Here is a 23,978-nt window from a genome sequence, read left to right on the forward strand (position 1 = left end):
ATCACGAAGTTAAAAAATGGGGTCATATGCATGCATTATTGACACAACAAATACTTCAAACCATGCAAAAAATACTCATAATCCACTTTTTTATAAAATCTATTTGGCTACTTATATTGGGGGGCCTAATGTATATTGTTTGACATGAACAAAGTAGCAGGTGATGTTGGCATAATCACGAATACTTTCATTGTGAGGAGGTCTAGAAGAGAAAAATAATTTCTCAAAAATGTTGAAGCTGACCACAGCCAGACTGGGGGCTGGCTTCAAATCAGCGCTGGAACAGCTCTGCAGTCTATTAGGCAAAACTAACACAATCAGAGAATGGAGCATTTGGGTATTTTTTTACCCAAATTAGCAGAGCAAGAAAGACCAACTGCTGTATTCCCAAAAACTTGTATGTACAGTGCAACGATAAATTACCATTACTGCATTGCTACTGAACCAAGTATTTTCTCTTCATATTTTCTTAACACTTAAAAATGCATTCAGGGTGCAACAGACACATTTGCAAGCTGTTGAAAACTGCAGTATTAATGCAATGTGACATTATTAACTGGTAAATTGGTTGCTTCGGATGGCTTACTGGTATATAAAGCCTCATTGCTTTCACTGGCAATGAGCAGGATCATATAGCATTCTCCTGCACCCCTCTTGTGCCTAAATTAACTATCTCAAAAACTCACCCTCTCAGCCTATCACTACACAAGCCATTCTCACAAAATTCTTACTAATTCCTATTGCAAGCATCTCACAGTCCTCATCTTTCCCTCTACACAGCCTTACCTTACCAGAAAGGCAAAGGTCTAGTTCCCACTTCTGCTTGCTTTCTTCACTCTGCTACAACACAACAAAACTCCCAAAACTTGACACCAGATTGCCAAGAGACAGGACTCTCCATTGCCATCTAACTCTTCCTGAATGACATAGTAATTATCTTCAGGGGAGTAACAGGAGTTTAACACTAGGAACTCCAGCTGCAACCTGGCACTAACATATCATCTTGAAATTGTTCAGGCATCACTTCCGATATGCATTGCACTGTTAGGCTAACAGGTAACATTTCAACTTTCCCAAGCTGAGATAGGAGAAATTGAGTTATTCAAAGATGAAAAACATACACTTAATGTACTTACACTTGTCTTTCTGTGAAAATTTTATCCATACTCTGAGTGTCTCGGTCATTCTGAACCTTTAACTTAAAAAAAAAAAAAAAAAAAATTGGAGCACAACCAAGTTTGTAATAAATCATGGAACCATACAGGTTGGAAAACACCTCTAAGATCATCAGGTCCAACCCTTAATTCAGCACTGACAAGCTCACCATTAAACCATATCCCTAAATACGGCATGTACACATCTTTTGAATACTTCTAGAGAAATTGATTCACTCACTATTACTCTGGGATCTATTACTGAAACACTTAGCAAAATACCTTTAAAACTACACGGACAGGATGAAAGGCATTCTTCTCTTTATTACACAGACATTGTATCTTATTATTCAATCAAATGCAAGGGAAAAAAAGTTGTTTTGACCAAGAAATATTCAGGTAATTTTTCAAGTTATCAAAACAACCTTTACTGAAACTGGTTTCTTTTGCTTATGGACAAATTGATCATAAGAAATAAAATACGCCACTCACGCCTTAACACTTAAGAGTACATGTTAGAAAATAAAGAAGGAAAGCAAAGGAAGAACAAAACTCATTAATTTTGTGATAGCTATGTCAGAGACCTATTTACTATTTTTTACACTGGAGACATTTAAAAGGCTGAAGACAAAAGAGAACTTAATGTACAGAAGACCAGGCAGCTTTACAAGGCAGCGTAGTCTACCTAAATTTACCTCTCCTAAGACTAGTGTCCTGTGCTCCCAAAAAATAAAAAAGATATTTTAACGCTCATAATTTGGGTTGGGATAACACCCCTCTTAAATTTAAATCACAGAAAACTATCATGGGGCTGTTAACACAACACTTCAGGCAATTGTCTTACTGCTAACCTGTTGCCAACATTATGAATAATTTAACTGGAAAAAAATGGCTAAGTTTTAAGTCAGTGCTATGCTTTGTTAGATATGTCAGACATTCAAAGCACCAAGAAAGTGACACACCATTTCACTGCTAAAGTATAGCAAATATCGTAATTCTTACCATATTGTAATCACGGATCACTTCTGCCATATCTGTACTGGTGTTAAGTATATCCAGAACCTGAAACAAGACAGAATTCCAACCTGTTACTGCTCTCATTTTCTTTAAAAAAAAAAAAAAAAAAAAAAAAAAAAAAAAAAAAAAAATCAGACAAAGGGTTCATGAAAGCACAGCAAATTTCAGCTATTGCAAATGGAAAAAACATGATTTGGGAATCTGAATAGATTACATGTCATTTTCAGGAATAATCATCATCATATGTAGCTGTTCTAAGCACTGAAATATTACACAGCACAAATTTCTTAAATCCATATGCAGATGCTTCTCCTAATGTATAGTACACTTTTTGTTTTCCTCTGTTTCCATCTCTTTCCTTTCCAATAACTGAATAAAGGCGGTGCTAACCAGTATATTTTTACATAGAAATGTAAAAAAAAAAGATTCCAAATGAGGCAAAAGCAGTACAAAGTTAAGTAAGAGAATAAACGGGATAGCATTCAATATCAAAATTTGACAGCAGCATACCATGTTGTAGTCTGCTAGTTGACCTTGAAAATCTTTGATTTCACCAGCTAAAGCCTCTGCCCTAAATATGAAACAAAAAGTCAAACTTCAAATTATAAGATTTGTATATGTAAAAATAAAATAATAAAAAAAAAAAATTATTCACTGATTCCTTGAAGCCTGCCCAATACTTGAAAATAGTCTTTTGACTTAGAAAGGTAGCACTGCATTAACTGCAATACATCTCACCGTTTTTCATAGGACAAATAGACAGATTTCTCTTGCTTGTACATTTCTACTTCTTCCTGCAGCTTGTTAATTTCTGTTGTAAGTTCATTTGTTTTACTTCTGAAAAAAAATAAACAAAAAAGAATCATCAACATTTGGATGTACAACTAAAGCACAGGCAGAACAGAAAATATATTTTACATTAGGAGATTTGAAATTAGTATCTCTCACACTGCACTTCGTTTCAACTCAGCATTTCTAAGAAGAGGCAAGTGTGGAAAAAAGCAAAATTGTTGTATCAGATAAAGTCCTAAGTAGTTGCTGGAAAACCTTGGTATGAAATAAAATGTTTTAATTAGCTTTTTGTCTCTGCTGGTAAAACAGATGTGGACAGAAAAAACCCACAGTATAAATTCACAAAATGGGGGTATCATCCATACTTAAAATGACATCTTTTAGGACCAGTTATTCAAAACTGTAATATGATCAACTGATAAAATCCTGCATGCAATAGTTTGCACAAGGTCTTGTGTTTGTCATTGCTAGCTGAATGCATAATCCAAGTAAGCCACCTGAAATGTACAATAAAAAACCTTTAGTTTGCAATGCTACTTCTGACAAATGGAGCTATCAGACCTAACAAACGTTAGAGGTGGAAGCTCAGAATCACTGACCCCCCCCTTTACTAATGCTGTGTGAGAGCATTTAATTTATCAAGCCTAACTACAAAACCTCAAGGGAATCTACTTCCTTTCTTCCTACAGAATATCTACATACAAAATAACTTTCACTCTTATAGCAGCACTCTTCTAACAGCTCACTATAAGTGAACACCACCTATTGCATGCTGTTGTCAAGCTTCAACTCTGTGTCTGAAAAGGAACAGACGTGTTGTTAAGACATACCTCAGCACACCAAGGTAGTATGTTTTATCCATTATCTGTCTCTGAGGACCTGATAAAAGAGAACAATATGATATTCTGTTAAAAAAACCCCTAAGTTAGATGAACTGTAAATTAGGAAAACAATCTGCAAAATTTACAGTCAAAAAAATTACAACTAATATAATCTAGTGTTCTTAAATAGATATTATCTCATTAAAAAAAAAGGAAGATATTTTTAGACTGCTGCGAAGAGAAACATTACTAATACAAATATATGAATAGTTACTACATAATAGAGTGTTTCAAGTATTCTGCAGTGATGGAAGAAGACACAATAATCTTGTTCTATTCTTTTGAATTATTTTTAAAGACAGCTCAGTTACAGAAAAATGTTTATCTTCTTTGGTTGTCAAGAGCAATGACAATAAGAGGAATGCTTTAATTTTCTCTCTCTTTTTGCTGCTCTTTTTAATCACAGCTCTTCACTCTGAAATTTATACAGTGATGAAAAGCTTTCCTATAACAACCTAAATATTCTTTCAAAATGTTTGCAGACAGCTTGATGGCTATTTTCAGTACAAAATACCTTTCATTGCAGTTTTTATTCCACTTAATCCCTGCTGAGTCACTGGACGGTCTGCAACTTTAACCTGAGATGATAAGACTCCTCCAGGAGTCAAAGAACCACCACGAGAACCAGGTCTTGCTGTACTAGGAGGCATCTATTAAAAAAAAAAAAAAAAATCTACCAAATCTGAGTTACTACTTTATTATCCTGAAGCAATTGCCAAAGCAATTAAAAACTTCAGTTAGTCTCTATACTCTTTCTGTAGGAATCTTTCAGCATTTACATCTCTTCAGGGAAGCAAAGCTTCAGTCGAATGTCTGTTGTAGAAAGCAAGGGATTACCTTTGAGCAACTGTTCATTGTTACATCTATCTGCAACGTTAATGCTATTCAGGTCTCCCAGGTGAACTCTGGATGCTGCACCTCCCTGACCCCCTCCAAACAAGGTTAGCAAAACTTTATATAAAATTGAAATATTAAATTCTTCCTAAAAAAGAACTTCTCCTCACTCATGGTACTAAAAAAACAAGAAAAGATTAGCAAAAAAAAAAAAGGACAAAAATCTAAATATATCAAAATCAGTGATAATCAATGACATTTTCTAACATACCGCTGTTCCTATTCTGCCTGCTGACGGAGTCCTTGATGAAGAGGCAGGCCTTGATGAAGAGGTCAGCCCTACTCCTGCTCTTGAAGAAGAACGAGCTGTGGGAGGTCTGTTACTGCTGGCCATATTCGTTTGCTTTTTAACTTCTCTCTGGCAAGAAGAGAAATCATCCTTTGATTTGCACAAGGTCCTTGAACTATGAGAAACCGACTCTTTAAAAAATAACTCTCACTAAAATAAGTTGAGGGGAGTTGGTTTTGTTTTTTTGTTATCCGCAAAGCACTTCCTTACTGGATGGTACAAGACAGCGGCAGGGCTCAGGAAGGACCACGTATCGTCCAGGAGTAAGCTGGGGCAGCAGTCTCTCTTCACTGCTTAGTGAGCCCTCAGCTTATTCTTGTGGCACTTATTATTTCAGTATCTGAATGCAAATCTTTAATGAAACAAACTGGAAGCGAGCAACTGCTGCAAATACTCATTTCGGTTATCTACAAACGGTACGTAAGCCCTCACCCGTCACTACAACGATCCCAAACTGCGCTATCTCTGACAAACCCCGGCAGCTTTCGCCACCCCCGCAAGGAGCCCGTCCCAGCCGGAGAGGAGAGGAGAGGAGAGGAGAGGAGAGGAGAGGAGAGGAGAGGAGAGGAGAGGAGAGGAGAGGAGAGGAGAGGAGAGGAGAGGACAGGAGAGGACAGGAGAGGAGAGGACAGGAGAGGAGAGGACAGGAGAGGAGAGGCAGTTCCCCGACCGCCCAGCGAGCCCCGTCCCCTCACCACGGCCCTCGACCGCCATCAGCCGCCAGGCAGCGCCGCCGTATCGCGGCAACCACCCGCAGGGATATCGCGATGGCCACAAATCTCGCTGCAGACTGTTCCCGCTACCGAAGACTACGACTCCCAGAGGGCTTCGCGAGAGAAGAGCCGGAACACGACAACCTGCGGAGCGCGGTGCCTGCCGGGATAAGAAGTCTCGCGTTGGCCCGGCGGCGCGCCCTGTGACGGCACTTCCGGCGCGGCTTCCGGTGGCGGTGGGGCCCGTGCTGTGTCAGGTCGGCGCTGCTGCCATGGCGGGTGAGGGCAGCACGTTCCGGCTGCGCTGCTCCCTGCTGGGGCACGGGCAGGACGTGCGGGGCCTCACTCGTGGCCTCTTTCCTGAGGGTGGCTTCGTGTCCGTCTCGCGGGACAGAACCGCGCGGCTCTGGGCCCCTGACGGGTGAGTGCTGGGCCGCGGCGCTGGGCGGGCCGGGCCGAGCGCTCCGGTCGGCGCTCCGCAGGAAGGAGAGCGCGGAGATGCCGCCGCAGGGGCTCCGCCTGTGCCCTGCCCATGCCCCGCCGAGTTCGTCTCAGCAGCCGAGTCTTTCTCGGTGGCTGACGGCAGAATCGGCGGGGCCGGAGGAGGTGGCGAGCGGTGAGAGCCTGTTCGCAGGAGGCGTTCGTGATTGGCATTGTCACTTGCCTAGAATCGTGTTAAGGGTTTAGAAGGTACCTTCAAGATCATCTAGTCCCAGTCCCTCAGCCGTGGGTAGGGACAACTTTCACCAGAACAGTTTGCTCAGAGCCCTATCCATCCTGGTCTTGAGCACTTCCGAGGATGGGGTATCCACAATTTCTCTGGGGAACCTGTTCCAGTGCCTCATCACCCTCACAGTGAAGAATTTCTTGCTAAAGTCTAACCTAAGTTTTCCCTCTTTCAATTTGTGCCCATTAGTTCTTGTCCTGTGACTACAGTCTATGAGGAACAGTCCCCTTCCAGCTTCCCTGTAGGCTGCTTTAGATACTGGAAGGTTGCTGTGAGGTCTCCGTGCAACCTTCTCCTTTCCATGCTGAGCAGGCCCAAGTCCTGCATGCCTGCTTTTGGGAAGGTTGTATGTTTTTACGCAGTTAGCTGTACACTGATGTTGTAGTGTGTTTTGGAGATGCTAACAAGGTCAGTAGTTCTGGGCATCCTTTTTTCTAGGTGGTACTAATGATGTTGTTTCCACCTCATGCTATTCAGTGCCAAAGTAATCCTGCTAGGTAACAGTACCGTGATTTTGACAGTAAGGCAGTGTGCTTTGAATGTTTAAAAAAACCCATCCTTTCTTAACCTTGCTAAACAAGCTTCTTTAAATGTAAAATGGAATGTGAACAAAAAACTACAAAAAATTAAACACATAAAGACATTAAAAAAGGAAAAAAACAGCCCAGCATTAATTTTTCTGATATTCATGTTGCACAGGGTTGTCTCGTACTGAATTTGTCTAGTTGAATTCACAAAGTGAATTTTTCAGCATATTGCCCTGACCAGAAGCAGTACTGCTAAGCAGTGGTGGAGATGCTGGTATTGCTGGAAGCCACAGGATGTATCTCCTCCTGTGACTATAGTTTCATATTGTGAACTGTGTTCTGAAGTTGCTGGGCATGAATATTCTTTCCGTTGCCTTCACGTGAAATAGAAATAATTGGTAGATTTGCTGAGTGCTTACATGTGTATTGATCTCTGTAGCTCTGTAATTGAAATGAAGAAAAACTAATCTCATTAAGTGGGTCTTATTAAGTCTCTCATCACAAGGGAAAGAACTTGTTAAATTGCACAGAAATTTGCATCACGAAAGGAATTTTAATTCTAACCCATATTTTTTGAGAACTCTATGAGCAAGAAGACATGAGTAACTTCTTTGGAGTCATAATGTTGTTATTGATTTCCTTCTCTGTTTTGAAGGCTCAGGGACTACAGTAGTCAGGGTTTCAGGCACACTGCTGTATGCTGTTTTGATTCAGCTTTTCCAAGAAGAGATGTTGCCTTATTTGTTCTAGGTACTTTAAGGGGAGAAGATGTTTTAGTATTTAAAAGCGTATCGTGATTTCCTTACATATTTCAAGCTTGCCAAACATGAGGGTGTGAAGGATAACAGTATGATATCATATGATAGGTTGTGTTTTTTGAGGGTGGGGGAACAAACACAGGAAAACAAAACAAGTGCACGTCACCACAACCTGCATGTTTATTCTGTGGGAATAAGTAGCTTTTTCCAGTTAGTGCTGTAACCACTGAGGTTGGCTCAGGGTGAAGAAATAAGGGTGCTGCTCGAGTCAGTTATAATCTGTTTAACTGTTGTTCCTCTACAATGCTCCTAATGAAGAGCCAGTGAATACATTTGGCAGGCAGTAAACTTCATTTATGTGCTCTTACTTTAGCATGTACTTGGATATACATTTGAGTTTTCAGACAGAAAAAGATGCCATAAAGACAAACTGTAGCTATTTCTGATCAAATTTGGCATAGTGTTTGCCAGTGAGCATGGAAAAACAAAGTTCTTCCAGGCCTATCATTGCACTGAAAAATAAGTGGAAAGCTTTAAGTTTTCTGTAGTGGGGAGGAATTCTGGGATGTAATTTTTGTCTTAAATTTTTCATTCTTTCTAGGCTGTCCATAGTATTTATTCAGCACAAGCCAAGCATAGTTACTAATTCAGGAATTGTAATTTACTCAAATAAAGTACTGTTTTTGTCATGATTCTGAACTGATTGTCACATATGTTTAAGTCTTAACAGGGGTTTTACTGAGATGCATTGTATGAGTGGCCACTCAAATTTTGTATCTTGTGTGTGCATCATACCTCCAAGTGACCTCTATCCTCGTGGGCTGATTGCAACTGGTGGCAATGATCATAATATTTGCATTTTCACAGTTGACAACCCAGCTCCTCTTTACATCCTTAAAGGTCATAAAAACACAGGTATGTAGTAATTGTATGTTGGAGTTTTTACATAAACGTTAATGTGATTCATTAGAAAGGAAATAAAGTTGAATTTATAAAACTCAGTTTTGATTTATTTGGTATATTGATGCCATGATGACTTTTTGCCTTTTCTTTTATACCCCTTTTATACCTTTTTACAACTTCTGTATTTCTTAGTGGTTTTTTTTTAGCCTACATTCTTGGACTTGTTTGTCAAGCTAGGAGACTAAACATTTTAGAAGCTTCATCATTAGAGATCAATATGCCCATCCAAGGGAAGGTTCCTTGGGGAGGGGGGCTCATTCAAGCCTCTCACTGGGGAATCTTTGATAGATATATTAATTAGTAAGACCTGTAATGACATACCAGATCTTTTGTGTGGTATGCATTAAGGTGCATTCGACCTGGATGTATGCACCTAAGGATCCTTAAAATAAATACAAAGGTAAAGCCCCTTTTTCCCTTCTAACTGTGTTTGACTCTTGATTTTAAGACCAGGAAAAGGCATCAATATAATGTAGCAAGGTGTTTAATTATGGCCTCTGCACATATGATTTTATAATCTTAATTTATGCAGTGACCATTCATTGCAAGGACTTACAAGTTTATTCTGATGAGTATTTGAACTTTCTCTGTCCCAGCAATTCACAGAATGATTACCCTTTTGTCAAGAGTTGCATTTTTATCAAGCAGTTACTTCAGTTCTTCAGGTATTAAGCTTAATTTTTTTTGTCAAAGATGATACAAGTAGAAAAAGTCAGCTTCCTAAATGAACTTCCTCTGCCCATTTTGTTACTTAGATGGGTATTTAATATTAATTGGTGCTTTCAATATATAGCTTTACACTGTGTAACTGGAACATTTGAAGATTATCTTTTTACTAAATTTTGAATGTCACCACAGTTTTTTGGTGGTAGTATTTTGCCTTCCAAGAAGGTGAGCTAAGTATTTTTTGTATGAAATAACTTCTTGAAGACATAAATTAATACCTGTTGATAAAACTTTTCTTCTCATAAAAGCTGCACCTTTGAATTAATTGTGTGTCTTGACTAGTTGTCTAATCTGTTTGTCATTATATTCTAGTCCAAGAGAAGAGATCTGTGGCTTAAGAGGAAATTTAAAAATATGAATGGCAAAAACATTTCAAAGTTTTTAATCTAAAATTAGGAGAATTTTAAGGAGCTTCTTTCTAGGTTGCAATGCAACTACAGTTCACTTAATTCTTCTCTAGACTCCTCAACACTAAATATGCTATTAATACCAAATAAATCCCCTTAAATGAATCTCTTGAAATTGCTGGCATAAGATTTGTGGCAGTGCTGGGTACTTGTCAGTTCTGACTTGAATGTTCATTCCAGTTTGCAGCCTTTCATCTGGGAAATTTGGCACATTATTAAGTGGATCATGGGATACAACAGCAAAAGTCTGGTTGAATGACAGGTGTATGATGACATTACAGGTAGGAAGTTCCTCTACATAATTATGATATAAGTACTCTGAATTTGATTCTGACAAGTCTTAACAATGTTGGGTTTTTTGCAGGGTCACACAGCTGCAATATGGGCAGTGAAGATACTTCCTGAACAGGGATTAATGTTGACTGGTTCCGCTGACAAAACTATAAAACTGTGGAAGGCAGGCAGATGTGAAAGAACATTCACTGGTAAATGTTGCTGCAGTTGATACCATTTCACTGGTGTGATCTGTTCTTGTCAAAAGAGAAAAAACATTAAAATCTTATAAAAGCATGGATAAACTGAACAATATTTAGGTAGGATTTTTAAAGTCCTAAAGTAGTTGTGGCCCAGAAGCCACATGACTTTAAAAAAAACAAGATTTTTTTCAGAGAACTGTGAGCAATTAATTTATTTTTTCTAACTGCTCCCACAAAGTTTTGTTGCCTGGATTTAGATTTGAGCTATATAGAAGGGGTATACTACTGCTAAAGGAGACAAGAACTGCATTAATATTTTTTTTCCTTTTGTAAAGGACATGAAGATTGTGTGAGAGGTTTAGCAATTCTCAGTGAAACAGAGTTCCTTTCCTGTGCTAATGATGCTAGTGTTCGAAGATGGCAGATCTCTGGCGAGTGTCTGCAGGTGTATTATGGACATACAAATTATATATATAGCATCTCTGTCTTCCCTCGATGTAAAGGTAGGATTCCTTTTTGACTGTTAGACAACATTCTTCGAAATGAAATGTCAGGGTGCGTATTCTGATGTTCTGTGGCACTGCCACAACTAAAGAACTCAGGTAGCATTTAATTTTTTTCTTACACCCAGAATAAATAGATAAAAGAAGATATTGTGATTGACTCCAGATTGCACCACTGTCAGACTTGCTCTGGCATTATGTGGGATAAAAGGTCCTGGGTTAGGGCTAATTGAAGGCTTAAGTAAAACTTAGATGAAGCAGTAGGCAAAACTATTGTCTTAGCTGCCACCTGTATTTCAGTACTGTTGCAGAGTAGTAAAATAGTAATGTGTGGCACGCCAGTTTGAAATAACGTAAATTTAGGTATTTCCACAACGTGCATTATATGTACTTAGGTTAAGAATTTTATGTATGAGGCTTAATTACATTTGTTTTCAGAGTTACAGTTTAGAGGTTTAGAACTAACTGTTGAGCCAGTTGCAGAAGACATTCCACGTCAGTGACCTTTGTGTGGTGTATGGGACACTTGCGCATTTGTTCAACAGGTGAAGTGCATGTATATGAGTTGATGCATATGTTGTAGATCTCCTATGCCTTAAAATTCCTCATTGAGGAGTTTGTAGACTTTTGAAAGTGCTTTGTGTGTGTTTTCTGAAAAAGCAGGCCTACCTTCCAAACTCAATTTAAAACAAATGTGAAAGTGTGCAAGTATAGTGCAAGATGAAACAGTGATGATTACAAAATTGTTTAAGCCCTTGAAAGGAGGAAGGGATTTTCTTCGTCTTGGGCACAGTTTCATTCACTTAATCTGCAATTCATGCACTTCGGTTTTTTTGAGAAGACAAGTGAAAAGTGGCTTTCTTTTTGTTCTCTACTTGTAATTGAGAGGAGTACTAAATTGCATAAAGGTTCTTTTACTGTTATAATTTTTAGCTACCCAGTTGCAGAATGGCATCTAGTATCATAGTATGCTAAAAAAAATACTTCGAAAGTTTTTTCTATCTTTTTATTTTCAGATTTTGTAACTACTGGAGAGGATAGATCTCTTAGAATCTGGAAGCAAGGGGAATGTGCTCAAACAATCAGACTCCCAGCTCAGTCTGTATGGTGCTGCTGTGTGTTAGACAATGGTGACATCGTAGTTGGTGCAAGGTATCCAAGTTTTACTTACAATATATTTGTAGATCCGAATCTGACAATCCTTGAAGAAATTGCCAGCATAACTTTGGATGTCAGTTTCATTTAAATTTAAAAATACAGCCATCAAAGTGTGTGTGTGTTAAATTTAAACATGTGCTACACTTCATCCAAAGTGATTTTTTATGTCGTTCACAGAGGTAGAGCGAATTCTTTGGAAATGTGGTAAAGCATGAATAGACTTGAGAATAAATTTAGCAAGCACGGTAAAAAGAACCCTTTCGATAGGCATATTGTATCTTGATTTTAAAATTATACTGAAGACAGGGTTACCTGCTTGATTCCTTCTCTGTGTGGTTTTAGTATGAGAATGAATTCCTTTCATAACAGTAGTTGGGAGGGGTAGTTAGACATAGTGGTGGTTTCATGTGATGTAGAAGTCACCATTAGAATTTCTGCAGTCATTGTGATGTTTAAAAGAGTACTTCTGTTTGAATGTTTTCTTTCCATTCAGTGATGGAATTATAAGGGTGTTCACAGAGTCCTTGGAACGTACAGCAAGTGCTGAGGAGATTCAAGCTTTTGAAAATGAGCTTGCCCAAGCATCCATTGATCCTAAAACTGGTGATTTAGGAGATATCAATGCTGATGACCTTCCTGGGAGAGAACACCTTAAGGATCCTGGTAAGTTACTGTATTTCTGTCATGTTAGAGGTGCCTCCAAATCTTGGTTTGAGGTATTGAAACTTCTGATAGTTTCCAAACTTAAGGCTTTAATCCCTTTCAATAAGGTTACTGAAGGAAACAGTTTAATTTTGCTCTACTACCCTTTCACTGATTCTTTTGGAAGCAGGACTCTAGGTTTTTTGGTTTTGTGGATTTTTTTATTCTCTTACGAGATAATTTAGACAAAGGTGGAGTCGATGCTACTGTGTGGTTGAGATGTTTTTGATCTGTTCTGCCAGGTGTACCAAGAGTACGCAAAACAGGTAATTTGCTAAAGGAATACTGAATTTGCAATTTTTTTCCTAATAAAAGTAGTAGATGCAAATTTTCTGGTTTAGCTTTTGACTTGAAAGATAGTCTTGATGGGCTCAATTCACCCTTTCTAGGTACTTGAGAAGTTCTTGAGAATGCAGTAGAAGCAGTAGTAAACATTATTCTTAAACAGACAAATACTGTTTTCCAAGGTGAAGTAACCAGTAACTTCAGCCCTTGGCTGTGATCAGGAAGTGGCATAGATCTTATATCTGTATGAAACTTTGCATCTTGTTAGACTATGGGAGAATATCACCTTTCTTAATTGTCATCTCACTGGGAAGATGATGAATTTCTGAAGTACTTGACCTAAGTGTTGGTTTGACCACTTAGTCTGTTGGCAGATACTGTTACTATAATTGTAAAATGCTCATTAAGATTGCTGCTATTCTTGTTGTGAGATGTAGTATTGTGTCTGGTTTTTGCTGGGATAGAGTCTATTTTCTCCACAGTAGCTAGTTTGGGGCTGTTTTGAATTTGTGCTGGAAACAGGGTTGATGACACAGGGATGTTTTTGTTACTGCTGAGCAGGGCTTACACAGAGCCAAGGCCTTTGCTGCTCCTCACTCACCCCACCAGCGAGGAGGCTGGGGGTGCACAAGGAGCTGGGAGGGGACACAGCTGGGACAGCTGACCACAGCTGACCCAAGGGATATCCTATACTGTATGGCATGATGCTCAGCATATATATATATATAGGGGGAAGGAAAAGGAAGGAGGGGATGTTTGGAATGTTGGCGTTTGTCTTTCCAAGGAGCTGTTGAGCCTGATGGAGCCCTGCTCCTCTGGAGACAGCTGAACACCTGCTTACCTGTGGGAAGTGATGTATGAATTCCTTGCTTTGCTTTGCTTGTGCATGTAGTTTTTGATTTACCTTTTTAACTGTATCTCAATCCCCGAAGTTTTCACTTCTGTTCATCTGATTCTTTCCTGCATCCCAGCCACAGGAGCACTGAGTGTGTCTGAGTGGTGCTTAGTTGCCATCTGGGGTTAAACCATGACACGTATCTACTTAATTCCTGTGCTGTGACTTCAAGTGTTGTTGAACTATTTTTTCATTTTTAATGCTGAGCACCATTTGAATATTCTTTTCTCCTAAAGTAAATCATATCCTTGAAATTGTTCGAACTCCTGTCTACAGGAACAAGAGATGGACAGACACGGCTTATTAAAGATAATGGGAAAGTAGAAGCATATCAATGGAGTGTTAGTGAAGGAAGATGGATAAAGATTGGCGATGTTGTTGGTTCTTCTGGAGCCACGCAACAAACATCTGGAAAAGTTTTATTTGAAGGAAAGGTATATGCAAACTTTAATTTGTTTCATTATTTCCTAAGTAATCAGTCTTTGTTCAGATAAAATACAGTTTAGAAAATACGTATTTGTACTTTTTTGTTATTTTTGATCTCAGAGGTAGAAGTATAAATAAGTATGATTTGCTTTATTGCTTACGAGGCACATTTTGTAAAATGAGCAAGCCAAGAGACACAAATTATTTTGGGGAACGGTAAACTATTAGTAGAGAAATTGTCAAGTTCTATTGTATTTATTGTTAATACCTTGAGAAGTTAGTTTTAATATCCTTCCCAAAGGAATGAACTTTGTAATTTATAATGCAAGGCTTACCTAAAATATTAGGTACCAGGCCTTCTCTACCCCTTCTCTATAGTAACTATTGAACCTAAAGACAGGTAAGCTGACCTAAAGACAGGTAAGCTGAAAAATGTTTCCTTTACTGAAATATACACAGAAAAGCCTGTCAGGGTCCTCTGAGCATACCTCTGAGAAAGAAATACCTCTGAGATACTGATTTTCACTCTCACAGATTTTGAAGAAACATTAGGAAATCATCATTTGATAGCATTAGAAGTGTGCTTTTAAGACTGAAATTTCTTGAGGCATCTGACTGCACTACAGCTTTGTAGGGAGACAGAGGTGTCCATGAGAGTGACCTGATGCATCTTTATTTTGTAATACATGTGTACACACATTATCATGATATATTGTTTTACTCTGCTCTTCTTGAGCAGAGAGTTCTGGAAAATACAGGTTTAAGTCTGCCATGGTTTTAGCTGGGACAGAGTTCATATTTTTCTTAGCAGCTGGTACAGTGCTGTGTGTTTTGGATATAGTATAACAACAGTGTTATAACACACTGATGTTTTGGCTGTTGCTAAGTAATGTTTAGTGTTTACCCTAAACCAGCAAATGTTTACTTGCAGTCTCTCAGGATAGCATTAATGATATGTTCTGTAAGTATCAGTGTTTTAAAGTTTTTAGGCTTAGGTTTGGTCCCCTGTTAGACTGCATTTAATACATTTTTATGTCCAAAGTCCTGGAAGACTTCTAATTATTTTTTTATTTTTACTCTGCTTAAAGGAATATGACTATGTTTTCACCATTGATGTAAATGAAAATGGGCCTTCCTACAAACTGCCGTATAACATCACTGATGATCCTTGGCTGACCGCATACAACTTCCTGCAAAAGAATGATCTAAATCCTATGTTTCTGGATCAGGTGGCCAAGTTTATTATGGACAACACTAAGGGGCAAACACTGTTGAGTACAAGTAATCAATTTTCAGATCCATTTACAGGTCAGTATTTTAAACTTAAATGATGACATTAGATACTCCTGCCAGTTTTGTGTCTTCAGCACACTTGCTAGGGATGCACTCTGACTGATGTTGACACCATCCTTAGCGAAGATGTGGAACAGGACTGGATGCAATCCTGACCCCTGGGCTACACCACCAGAGGCTGGCTTCCAACAGATGTTGTTCCACTGATCACCATCCTCTGGTCGTGGTTGTTCAGTCAGTTTTCAATCCACCTCACTATTATAGAATCATTAAAGTTGGAGAAGACCTCTAAGAATATTGAGTTCAGCCATTAACCAACCACTTCCATGTTCGCCCATCAATCATATCGCCAGGTGCCACATCCACATAGTTTTTTGGGTGCTTCCAGGGATGAGGATTCAGCCACTTCCCTGGGCAGCCTATTCCAATGCCTGAGCACCCTTCCAGTATAGAATTTTTTTCTGATATCTACTCTAAGCCTCTCCTGGTGCAGCTTGAGACTATTTCTTCTCATCCTGTCACTTGTTACTGGGAGAAGAGACTGAGCCCCACCTTGATACCTTTCAGATAGTGGCAGAGAGCAGTAAGGTCCACCTGCAGCTTCCTTCAGGAACTTAACCACCCCCAGTTCCTTCAGCTGCTTCACATAACACCTGTGCTCCAGACCCTTCACCAGTTCTGTTGCTCTTCTCTGGACTTGCTCCAGCACTTCAATGTGTTGTTTGTCGTGAGGGCCCCAGAACTGTTCACAGGATTTGAGGTATGGCCTCACCAGGCCCGAGTGTAGAGGAACAATCACTGCCCTGGTCCTGCTGGGATAAAAGCCAAGATACCATTGTCCTTCTTGGCCACCTGGGCACATTCCTGACTCATAGTCAGGCAGGTGTTGATCAGCACTGCCAGGTCCTTTTCTGCCGGGCTGCCCCCAGCCTGTAGCTCTGCATGGCGTTGTTGTGACACAAGGGCAGGACCCAGCATTTGGCCTTATTGAACCTCATAGAATTGTCTGCCTAGGCAGACTTCAGTATTGTAGCTCTTGATCATCTTGTACATCAAGGTGTGTTTAATAGTCATTGCTTTTCTCACTCTTTGACTAGGTGCTGGACGTTATGTTCCGGGCTCTTCATCTGGATCGAGTACAGTACCTGGGGCAGACCCATTTACAGGTAACCTAAAATTCCATAATCTGTCTGGCTAGCACTTAAGAAATGCATTTGAGTCGTGTTCTGTTGCATGCCATGTTTAGCCCCAGACAGCTGTTCCTTGCAGTTCTCTGGGGCTGTAGTGTGGAACAGCCTGGTAAGGTGGGCTCTGCCACTGGCAAAGCATACTGTTCAGTAGAGGGGAGCCATCTGCTGTCGGGTCTGGCTCATGTCACTCTGCCCTCTACAGCAGAATGGTAAGGACCTAAACCTTTTGTTTTGCCAGACTTCATATGCAAGAACAACCCAAGATTATGTATATTCATAGAGATAGTTTTCTATTTTCATTTTTTACTTACATTTTACATGATCTTTATTGATACCATCCACTCTGTATTAGATTCTGATCCTCGCTGGTATAGCTATTGTAGAGTCCCCCTCACTAGTTTAGCAACCTTGTTTGCAAAGACATTCCCAGTTCCAGCCCTGTGTTGGCAGACTTATCCCATCCCTGATTAGTAACTCTTGGTCCTCAGAGAGGGTCCTGTAATCACTCAGTGCCAAAGTCTTGTCTGCAAAATAAGCCATGCAGTGAGTTGCTGACCTACTTGATGCGTCCATTTCTATTCAAGCATTTTTGCTTTGTTCAGAGTGTCAAAGATAAACCACCTTCGTCCTTGCTCCCAGAACTCTCTAATCACTCTTGATATCCTCCAGGATGTCCTTGGCAAAACCATTGATGGCCATGTGGAAGAGTAGCAGGGTAGCAGTCTGAAGGCTAGGCAAGGCTTGGCAGTGTCTCTGTGGCATCCTGAATCCTAGCCCCCAGCAGACACCTGCCAAGTCACCAGGCCTCCCTACCCTGCAGGAAGTGACTCTGCTTCCCATCACTGCTGCTTGCCTTTATCCTTTTTGCAGACATGACGTGCAGTCTCAGCTGGCTCTTATGCATCCCTGCTGGGTGTTTGTCCTCACCAGTGCACTCACTGCCTGTTCTGCAGTTGCAGATCACAGGTAGAGCAGAAGCATTTGTGCTGTTACCAAAATTCACAGCCTTCAGTCTTCCCCATCTTGACAGTCTTTCTGTCTCCACCTGTCTCTCCTCCCTGGCTTTTGTGACTCTCTGGTCTCTGCAGACTGAGGCCTCAGTGCAAGAGAATTCACCTCCCACAGGAGAGTCCACTCATAGCCCAGGCACAGAGAGAGTCAAGGCCTGGGCTTTGCAGTGTGCCCTCCTGCTGGAGCTTGTCATGGATAAGGTATCTGCTGTGCTGAGGCCCACTTCACCTGTGGGTGCCAGAGACCATGACACATTGTCTCCCAGCTGTGGCTCATTTAGGTTGTGAATGCCGTCATCACCACCACCCTTGCACAGGCATAGATTTAATCCTTAATGAAGTGTTGACTGCTTCTTTGTAGTTCCTTTAGTGCAGAATAATCCCTTTTAACAGTCATGTTTGAAAACTAGTAACTAAATACAGGTTACCTAATAGGTTGGGTAACCGGTATTTAGTTAGGTAACTAATACGTTACCTCTTTACTGGTGGTGGTGTTTCAAAACTTAACATCTTTCTTAGGTGCTGGTCGCTACGTTCCTGGTTCAGCATCAAATGCAGTAACTCCAGTGGGTGGGGTTGATCCGTTTACAGGTAAGAGACAATGTCTGCCAATGAAAAACGTTCCTGATCTCTTGGTTTGTTTTTTCTCTCTGACATGAATTCTGCATTGATGCAAATTCATACTTTATTAAAAATAATGGGCAGATTGAAGCTGCTTATACTCTGAAATTATTCATAAAATAGGGATAACAGAGCCTTCCTTTACATGCAGGAATCATGCACACAAGCTTTAAAATGTATGATCATAATCTGTTTGAGAGGATTATTGATCTCCTAATAGTTGTTGATCAGAGAAACTGATACAGTTAATGGGCATTATACAATATCAGCCACTAAACGACCTGTGAGTTTAAGAAATCATTATAGGTGATGATAAAAGCTTTTTGTTGCTCTTCAAAAAAAGAGATTTCAGGCTACTATTGCATGTGCCATAACTTGGTCATTTCTTCAAATCTTCTCATATACAAACACTTCCATTATGAAAATAATAAAAACATAAGATTTCAGGGACAGAAGGAATCTTTTTTCTAAAAAGACCCTTGCCATTTTCATGTCTTAACTACAATAGCTATTGCTATAAGTGACTGTGTATTTAGTTCACATAAATAAGAAATAACTCTTAATAATGTCAACTTGTAAATTTTTACATGAGGGGAGAACAATTTGTGAAGATACTGCTTTTAGTTTTAACCCTTGAATGTAAAAATAATGTAAGGAATGACAGATATTTGCATAGACATTCAATTTTTTTCAAAACATACTTTTCTGAGCAATATCCAGCAGTAGAGAGTTACTTCTAGGACATCATTCTATGTCAGACACCTTGGTACACTGTTGAATGCTCTGTATTGCCTTTCTGTAGGAATGAGTGCCTACCAGTCAGCTGCAGCTAAAGTTGAAAATATTTATTTTCCAAAGAAGGATGCTGTCACCTTTGACCAGGCCAATCCTACGCAGATACTGGGTCAGTGTTTTAATATCAAGGATGTTTTCTTAAATTTTTTTGAAGTAACTTGACTAACTGAGCTTTAAAAAAAAAACTATCCTTAATGCTAGATCCATTTCAGTAATCCAATACTCGGTTTTTTAAATCACAGTGAAGTTTGAATATAGCACATGCCATAAGCAAAACATGATCACATGACTTAAGTAAAAGTACAAAAATTGGGATCGCACTAAGAACATATAGTCTCTTCATTGTTTCTACTGCCTAATAATAGAAAGAGCAAAAAGGAATTGTATTTCAGTTATGAAAGCTCTAATGTTCTTATGATTCTCTTCTGGATTTTTCTCTCTATGTAGGCATTTTTTGAAATTTTTCTACAAATTCTCAATCTTCGTGTTGCACTGTTTAAGGGGAATTAATAGTAGCAATCATTGTGATAATTAAAAACTTAAAATTAGAAAATTATCAAATTGGAAAGAGTGTTTAAAAATCTGACCTCCCAAAAACCCCTCAATTGCAATAGTTCTTACTTGTTTATAAAGTGCTTTTGTAGCATTTCATTTGAGATCTCAATTTATGAGGTTCTGTTTCCAGAAAGGTGTGCCTCTTCTATTGGTATTACAGGCAAATTAAAGGAACTTAACGGCAGTGCAGCTGAAGAACATAGGCTTACTGAAGATGACTTGATAATCCTAGAAAAGTTACTGTCTGCAATGTGCAACACCTCTGCTGAAACACCTACAGCACAGCAACTTCAGACTTTATGGAGAGCAGTTAACTGGCCAGAAGGTAAACACTTGCAATCATTTTATGCGTCATGTCATCAGTACTTCCACCATGAAAGAAAAGTCTCGTCATGCTGTATGTTACACTGAGTCTGTCCCAAAGACTTAATAGCCCAAGTAGAAAACAGAAGATGACTAAAAGGTGCTAACAGCAGTGATCAGCTGCAGGGGCAAATTTGGTGATTGGTTGTCAGATACTATTGGCTCAATAATAAACATAAAGGAGAAACTCGATATGAAAATCAGTTATGATTACTTCATTAGCAAGGCCATCCTCAAAAAGGTGGGAGACTTGTTAGGGAGTAAGGAAGTGTGAACTTGGGATCCTAAGATGTTACCAAATGAGAGATGAAATTATGGAGATAAATTAGGGGGGAAAAAAATCAAAAGTAGCTCCTATTTAATATGGTAGAGAAGAAGTTACTGATGCTAGGCTACATGATCAAAACTGCATTAGTGAAATGACATTCTGGAAGAATGCAAGTGTAGGTGATATAATTACATTTAATAATGTATTATCTGCGCTGATGGATTGGAAAAGCTATTTTGGTTGTTACGGCACATTCTGGAAATAAACAATTGTTTGGATATACAAATATCTAAGCATGGTTAAAATGAACTGCTTTCTTAAAATCACAGTTAAAGATTTACTGACAGGAAGAACATTTTAGTATTAAAAATTCGTGCTAATTATATAATATCACATAATCAAACTGTGTTTTGCATAATGAGGAGCTGGTGATGGCCAGTGTCATACCTTCCAGGCTCTTTGTATTGTACAAAGCATTAATTCTGAAGATTCTGCACATCTGCAGGAAAAACATCAATAAGTAGTTGGGCAGGTTCAGCTTTGATTTTGTTGTAAGCGTTGGATACCAGTAGTAGATCCAAGGAGCCAGATATAGTCAGAATTTGGGAAAGGAGGGACACGCTAAGCTTTCGTTTCCTTCCAATGATTTCCAACTCATCAGTGGAGGACATACTTTTTATTTTATTTTCCTGTTTTGTAGATATACTGTAGTGTAAATTACGGAATGAGGACAAAGGGAGATGCTGTCTATGTAGAGATGTTCAGTCACTGAACTTTCAGCTTTCAAAGACAGTTTTGGATTAGTTATCATATCTTGTGCTTGCCTTCAGTGCTATCAATAAGAGATTTTAGAAAAGATTTTAAGATTTCCTGCAAAGCGCTATGTTAATCCTAAATTAAGGATTATGGCTTTTTTTATGATAGTTGAAGCATTGCTAGAATGGATTTGTCAATATTTGTCTTTATGAATTTCAAACAATTTATGCTTCTGCTTGAAACTGTTACTGGCTGTTTGCAAAGCTGCAGGGCTAAGAAGGTCTGTGTCTGAAAGAAACTCACTGACAAATTTACATATATAATGTGGTATTAATACTAAAATTTTGTTTTATTTTGTTTCTCAGATATTGTCTTTCCAGCTCTAGACATTCTTAGATTGTCTGTCAGGCATCCCACTGTGAATGAAAACTTCTGCAGTGAAAAGGAGCACGTGCAATTTATCATCCTTCTCCTTAAATTTCTGAATCCTAAAGGAAAGCAAGCAAACCAGCTGTTGGCACTTAGAGCTCTTTGCAATTGTTTTGTCAGCCATGCAGGCCAGAAGCTCATGATGGAACAGAGGGATGAAATAATGACACAAGCAATAGAAACGAAATCAGGCAATAATAAGAACATCCACATTGCGCTGGCCACGTTGACATTGAACTATGCTGTATGTTTACATAAAGTCAACAACGTTGAGGGCAAAGCTCAATGTTTATCAGTAATCAGCACAGTTATGGAAGTTGTTCAAGATCTTGAAGCCATTTTTAGACTGCTTGTGGCTCTTGGGACGCTAATCAGTGATGATACAAATGCTGTGCAATTAGCTAAGTCTCTGGGAGTTGATTCTCAAATAAAAAAGTATGCCTCTGTATCGGAACCAGCTAAAGTAAAAGAATGCTGTAGGTTTGTTCTTAGTCTGTTGTAATCATTTTTCTTAGCACTTGGAAGACAGTGTATGCAGAAAAAAGATGCTTTTGTTCATATTTTATGTCAGACTATACTTGGGAAAATACTACGGATTAATTACACTTGACTTGTTGCAAGATACAGAGAAAATAAAACTTTTTTCACTGTTTGTCATTGGCCTGCTTTTCTGAAGTGATCAGTGCACTGGAACTTTGCAAGGAGTCCTGGCATTGCTCAAATAAAAATAGATCACCAAGAAGTCAAACCATATCAGTACTTACAGGTCATCCAGACAGAAAGGTAGGAAATGGCTGTTATTTAGTGACTGTCAACTCTGACACCCACCCCAATCACATTCTGTGTTTCATCATGAGTCTGTTCTTGACTGTGGGTTTTTTCAGCAGAGAAGGGGCCCTGAGATCTCTTTATAGTGCATTTCACAAGCTTATTAGTTAATGTTTGTTAATATTAACCCTTGTCAGATAGCCTGGTAAGGAAATTTTTCATCAGCCTTCTCCACTTCCTTTTGAAACTTAGCTTTCATGAATCTTACCTCTTTTAACCCTAGGACTAGATGACTTTTTGAGGGGTAGAGTCTCTACCTGCTGTATGGATGTGCTTCACTCATGAATTTGTATCTTGCAGCTTGTAAAATGGCATGGACTTCTAGAGAAGCCTTTAACTGACTTTTTAATTTTTAAGGACAGGAACACCCCAGTGTTACAATTTGGTTTAGAATTAAGATGAACTGAAGAGGGTCAGTGTTTATTTTTCATTAGACTAATAGAATGAAAAAAAGGAAAAAAAAAAGGGCAAACTTATGGCACATGAGCTCTACATCACATGATACCTGCCTATGATGTCTATGCCAGATGTGAAGGATTTTGTGACCAAGAGCTCTTAAATTTTGTTTTGCTTCAGCTACCTGAACTGAATTATTACACTGCTTCCAGCAATCTTAGTCTCTCAGATCCTTAGCTGCACACTTGTACAGTTACACTTTTGATGGATTTCCAGATAAATACCCTCACAGTCCTTATCATGGTCTGAGTCACAGGTTTTCTGATTTGATCCATTGGATATGAGGCAGTCCAACAAATTATTCACGATTTACAGTGCTTAATAGATGAATCCCTTCCTGGGAAAGGATCTAAGAAGCTACCTTTAGGAAACATGTCTGTGAAATAATGTGCCTGTCTGTTGAATTTTGGTTGCCTACTATACAATTGTTCTTGAAGCTTCAGCTTTCTAATGTTGTGCTTTTCAACTGTGTTTGTACCTGTGCTATTTTAAGAAATTTTACTTGTCTTAATATTTTGGCTTTATTATTGTGGGATTGCTCTGTTACAGATTATCTCTTTACGTGAAAATTGTTATGAATTTCCCAGGCCAAAAATTAATGTTTATATTAAATAAACATGCTCTGGCAACTCCCAAGAAATGTTATATTAAAAGATATTACAAAATTCACTTAAATTTGCGGAGAAATTATGAGGCATAGCAAAAAATCTGCAGCACCAAGTGTTAGGCAAGATAAAGCAGGCCAGGACTGTTTGGAAGGAAAGATACGTGCTGCCACAGGGTACTGTGATACCATCCCTTCCATGATCTAGCATCATTTGAGGGAACAGGGAGTGGGAAATTGTTTGCTACTGGTTTTGTTTTAAATGGCACTGTTTAAAACTCCATTGTGGTTCATAGAGTCAGCATGCCTGTATAAAAACACACAAATGCATGTAAGGGTACTGCACAATCTGCTGCTGGGATCACCAACAAGTAGAATGTCTTAGGGATGTCAGCAGGATGAAGTTCCTGTTGCAGTGAAAGAACATTAAATCTATGCTGAGGAAAAGTGCCAGTCATGAGGTCCACAGTGTACAGTCTTTTGAGACTGGAGGCCATTGAAAACAAGTATGTGCCTG

At 39.1% G+C, this 23,978-nt stretch overlaps 2 protein-coding genes across 5 annotated transcripts in view; one reads left to right on the forward strand and one right to left on the reverse strand.

Moving 5' to 3' along the window:
- IFT74 (intraflagellar transport 74) overlaps positions 1–5,829 on the reverse strand; it is a 37,269-nt gene extending 31,440 nt beyond the window's left edge. For 2 of the 3 annotated variants that reach the window (XM_039567562.1, XM_039567561.1), the window contains exons 1-8: positions 5,723–5,829; positions 4,950–5,096; positions 4,359–4,494; positions 3,794–3,842; positions 2,910–3,008; positions 2,682–2,742; positions 2,157–2,216; positions 1,137–1,198 (exon numbers count right to left, since the gene is read on the reverse strand). In XM_039567562.1, the coding sequence (XP_039423496.1) occupies positions 1,137–1,198; positions 2,157–2,216; positions 2,682–2,742; positions 2,910–3,008; positions 3,794–3,842; positions 4,359–4,494; positions 4,950–5,072 (590 nt within the window). In that variant the 5' untranslated portion in view covers positions 5,073–5,096; positions 5,723–5,829. Of the gene's footprint in view, positions 1–1,136; positions 1,199–2,156; positions 2,217–2,681; positions 2,743–2,909; positions 3,009–3,793; positions 3,843–4,358; positions 4,495–4,949; positions 5,097–5,459; positions 5,525–5,722 lie in introns of those variants that run through there. The other variant, XM_010401359.3, reaches the window with a different exon arrangement.
- Positions 5,830–5,957: 128 nt separating this feature from the next.
- PLAA (phospholipase A2 activating protein) lies at positions 5,958–23,486 on the forward strand. Of its 2 annotated transcripts, none has more exons than XM_039567560.1 (14): positions 5,958–6,161; positions 8,483–8,667; positions 10,029–10,129; positions 10,213–10,333; positions 10,660–10,827; positions 11,844–11,979; positions 12,479–12,648; positions 14,144–14,301; positions 15,382–15,601; positions 16,684–16,752; positions 18,306–18,377; positions 19,210–19,311; positions 19,918–20,082; positions 21,510–23,486. In XM_039567560.1, exons 1-14 carry the CDS (start codon positions 6,013–6,015, stop codon positions 22,073–22,075), a joined length of 2,382 nt encoding a protein of 793 aa, XP_039423494.1. In that variant the 5' UTR covers positions 5,958–6,012; the 3' UTR covers positions 22,076–23,486. The 2 variants fall into 2 exon arrangements, with proteins under 2 accessions (XP_039423494.1, XP_039423493.1); XM_039567559.1 differs by having other exon boundaries at positions 5,959–6,161; positions 8,474–8,667.
- Positions 23,487–23,978: the final 492 nt, after the last annotated feature.

Source organism: Corvus cornix, chromosome Z, assembly GCF_000738735.6.
Source record: "Corvus cornix cornix isolate S_Up_H32 chromosome Z, ASM73873v5, whole genome shotgun sequence".
NCBI classification, from domain to species: domain Eukaryota; kingdom Metazoa; phylum Chordata; class Aves; order Passeriformes; family Corvidae; genus Corvus; species Corvus cornix.